The following is a 3,270-nucleotide window of genomic DNA, read 5'->3' as shown; positions in this document are numbered from 1 at the left end:
CGGTGCGGAGCGGCAAGAAAACTCAGGGGGAACCGTATCTGATGGGGAAACGCGGATTGACGTAACAACGGCAACCCGATTCGCACTTTTGGCTCGAGGTTGGTGACTGTGTGTTTCAACAGACGTCCGGGTCTGTCGGGTTCGGTTGATTCCCAGGGGAATAGAACGGTTCTAAATGGGGAATCTAGATCTTTTGCCCCATTAGCAGCACATCACTGCCTTCCACAGGTGTTTGTACCAAAGAACCTAATGTCTGCCGAGTATGTATTTATCCGCCATGACTCACACCGCTCACCACTTCAGCCTCCTTACGATGGTCCATTCCATGTTTTGGAGAGGGGACCTAAATATTTTTTGGTGGAGTTGGGGGGTAATCAGGAGAGTATTTCTGTGGACCATTTGAAGCCAGCTCACATGTTACCAGGGGACCCAGTTGAGTTGGCTCAGCCACCTCGCCGTGGTCGTCCCCCAGTTTCTTTACCCACTCTTCCGGGTCCTTCCCTTACAGCTGGTTTGTCCCCCTCAGGTGGACAGCTCAGTAGCAGTCGATCTGGAGAGTCTTTTTCACTTTCAACCCCTGTTCCTGTGAAGAGAAGCCGAAGTGGCCGACTTATTAAGCTCCCTAACCGTTACCGTTAGGTAGTTCAATTGTTTTGTTTGTCACTGCTGTTTGGTTTTTCCGTTGTGTGTCTGTTTTCTTTATATACTTGTGATGTTGTTTCGCATGTTATAGTTTTTTGTGTTTGTGACATTCTGTGTGTTCAGGGGGGGCCTGTGTGCTGGATACAATGTATATATTTCACACCAGAATGTATGCTTTTATTGTGAAGGGGAGAAGGTGAGGTGTGAAGACACCAACGGTTGTTATTCATTCGATTTTTGGTTTTGTTGGAAGACATTGAGAATTAAACAAGACTCAAATCACTATTTCGTCTTTTTCTGCTGACTTCCACACTGGTATACTCTGTTATACCAGCATACTTTTTGGACAAATCCATGCTCCCAACTTTGTGGGAACAGTTTGGAGCTGGCCCCTTTCTTTTCCAACATGTCTGTTCACCAGAGCACAAAGCAAGGTCCATACAGACATGGATGACAGTCTGGTGTGGATGAACCTGACTGGCTTGCAGAGTCCTGACCTCCACCCGATAGAACACCTTTGGGATGAATTAGAGCTAAGACTGAGAGCCAGGCCTTCTCGTCCAACATCAGTGTGTGACCTCATAAATGTGCTTCTGTAAGAATGGTCATAAAGTCTCATAATCCTTGTGGACAGCCTTCCCAGAAGAGCTGAAGCTGTTCTGGATGCAAAGGGTGAACCAACATCATATTGACTCTTTGGATTAGGAATGGGATGTCATTTAAGCTCATATATGAGTGAGGGCAGGTGAGCAAATAATTTCGGCAATATACTATGCTTTAGAAATTCAATTTTTATCTTTTAGATAACAGAATAGAGAATACAGTTTGGAAACTCAAACATTTTTCCATAATTAGTTATATTTTTTCCATACTTATCAAGACCTGGATAAAGATGGAAATCAAATTCCATTCATTTCATCACTGGGTTGGAGAATTAGCCAGTTTTCCAAGGGAGATCCTGATGGGGGTTAAAACCCAGTCCAACAAAGCCTCTATGGTTTTATAGAACGGTTTTCATTATGCCTGATTTGCTTCAACATTTGAAGGCGTGGATGTGTTTTGTAGCCTAATTAAAGTTTTTTTTCCCCACAAAATCAAATTTTCTATGTTTTGGAACATATTAAAGGAACGTATTAAAGTACTTTTGTATAAAACAAAACAAATTATTTTGAGGAAAATGACAAAAAAATATAATTGTAGGATTTAATTTTAGGTTTCATCAGAATAAAGGTTAAATCTATTAAATTCTTGTAGACTTCATGTTTCTTTGAAGGTATCTATATCTGGTGTCAACTACAATAAGTCTTTAATGATCTCTTGTTCCACCATTTCTGTAGAAGAATATCTCTTACTGCTCTGCAGAAGGTCAGCCAGGTCATCCAGATTCATCATTCTCAAGAAGTCAACGGTGATCTTTAAAAACGCCTCTCTGCTGCTGCTGCTCCTCTGCTTCTCATCCTTATTTCCAGACACACCCTCCTCCTCCTCCTCCTCATCTGGATAATCTGAACTCAAGACCTTCTGGATCTCCTTCAGCTCGTCCTTCACAAACATAACAATCTTTTTCTCCAGTTCCTAAAGCAGAATAAGACATGAAACACCCCTCTGAAAAAGTCTGAGACAATCAAGTGATCTAAAAATGAAGTAAAATATTTACTAACAGAATAGATTAAAAGTAGTATCTAATATATACAGACCACAAATATGGATCCTAGCCGCATTTGAGACTCATGTGGAGGCTGACCAACATCTGGGCTCTGCTTGAATCTATGGAGAAATCAAGAGCTTAATATATTTATCAGGTTGAGTTAACAGAATATTTTCTGTATTTGACCGGTTATTTTTTTAAACGACCGGAAAATTTAAAGCCCGTTGGTCATTTGACGGGTTATAATTCACACCCTTGACTGGTGCACATGCGCACACATTACAGACTTTAAGCAAAGAGCTCATTGCAGAGGCAACTAAAATTAATTAATAAAACGATCCTTTCTGAATATCATCTCATGGTCTCTGAACTAAATGCGTCTTTCTGACCGGGAGCTGACAGCGTGTTGAAGAGTTATGGACCGGACGCTTTGGAGCATCTGGTTAGGAAGCGCATTACAAACCTTTGGTTGAAATGGCGCGTTTAATTCAGTCTCTTTTACATACAGAACAGAGAAAACTAAAGAGAATGCAATGTCGAATCCATTTATAATCTAAACAGAGGAGCCGGCAGTTTATCTTGAGGAAATAAATAAAAGTGCAGAAATTAATTAGACTGTAACATGCGCAGTGCGCTGCGGCTGCACAACCAATGCGGATGCGTTTCCGCCGCTGCAAAGAAATAAACTTAACTTGTCCTGCGGTTTTTACAAATGGAGCTGAAGACGTTACCCCTCCCCCACCCCAGCACCCAGGAGAGCGGCTCTAAGAAGCGCGGCAGACATAACATCTGTCCGTTTCGGGGAAGTGAAACCACGCAAAAAAAAAAAATAATAAAAAATCCTCGCACGCCCGGACAACACAGGGCAAAAAAATGTCAATAGATCGGTTTGGTTCAGGCAGGTCCAACTGACTGATGAACCAGCGCAGATTTCTCTGCAGATGCGACCAGGAGGAATTTGTGAAGCTGTGAGTTCAGAC

General features: G+C 42.0%; 1 protein-coding gene across 6 annotated transcripts in view; it reads right to left on the bottom strand.

Moving 5' to 3' along the window:
- LOC103156775 (NACHT, LRR and PYD domains-containing protein 7-like) overlaps positions 1–3,270 on the bottom strand; it is a 40,424-nt gene that overhangs the window by 23,335 nt on the left and 13,819 nt on the right. For all 6 annotated transcript variants that reach the window (XM_016664607.1, XM_016664608.1, XM_016664605.1 and 3 more), the window contains 2 exons: positions 2,340–2,409; positions 1,995–2,217 (listed from right to left, as the gene is read on the bottom strand). In XM_016664607.1, the coding sequence (XP_016520093.1) occupies positions 1,995–2,217; positions 2,340–2,409 (293 nt within the window). The remainder of the gene's footprint in view (positions 1–1,994; positions 2,218–2,339; positions 2,410–3,270) is intronic.

This window comes from Poecilia formosa, unplaced genomic scaffold (genome assembly GCF_000485575.1).
Source record: "Poecilia formosa unplaced genomic scaffold, Poecilia_formosa-5.1.2 Scaffold499, whole genome shotgun sequence".
In the NCBI taxonomy this organism is placed as follows: Eukaryota; Metazoa; Chordata; class Actinopteri; order Cyprinodontiformes; family Poeciliidae; genus Poecilia; species Poecilia formosa.
This window is presented reverse-complemented; position numbering and strand designations above follow the sequence as displayed.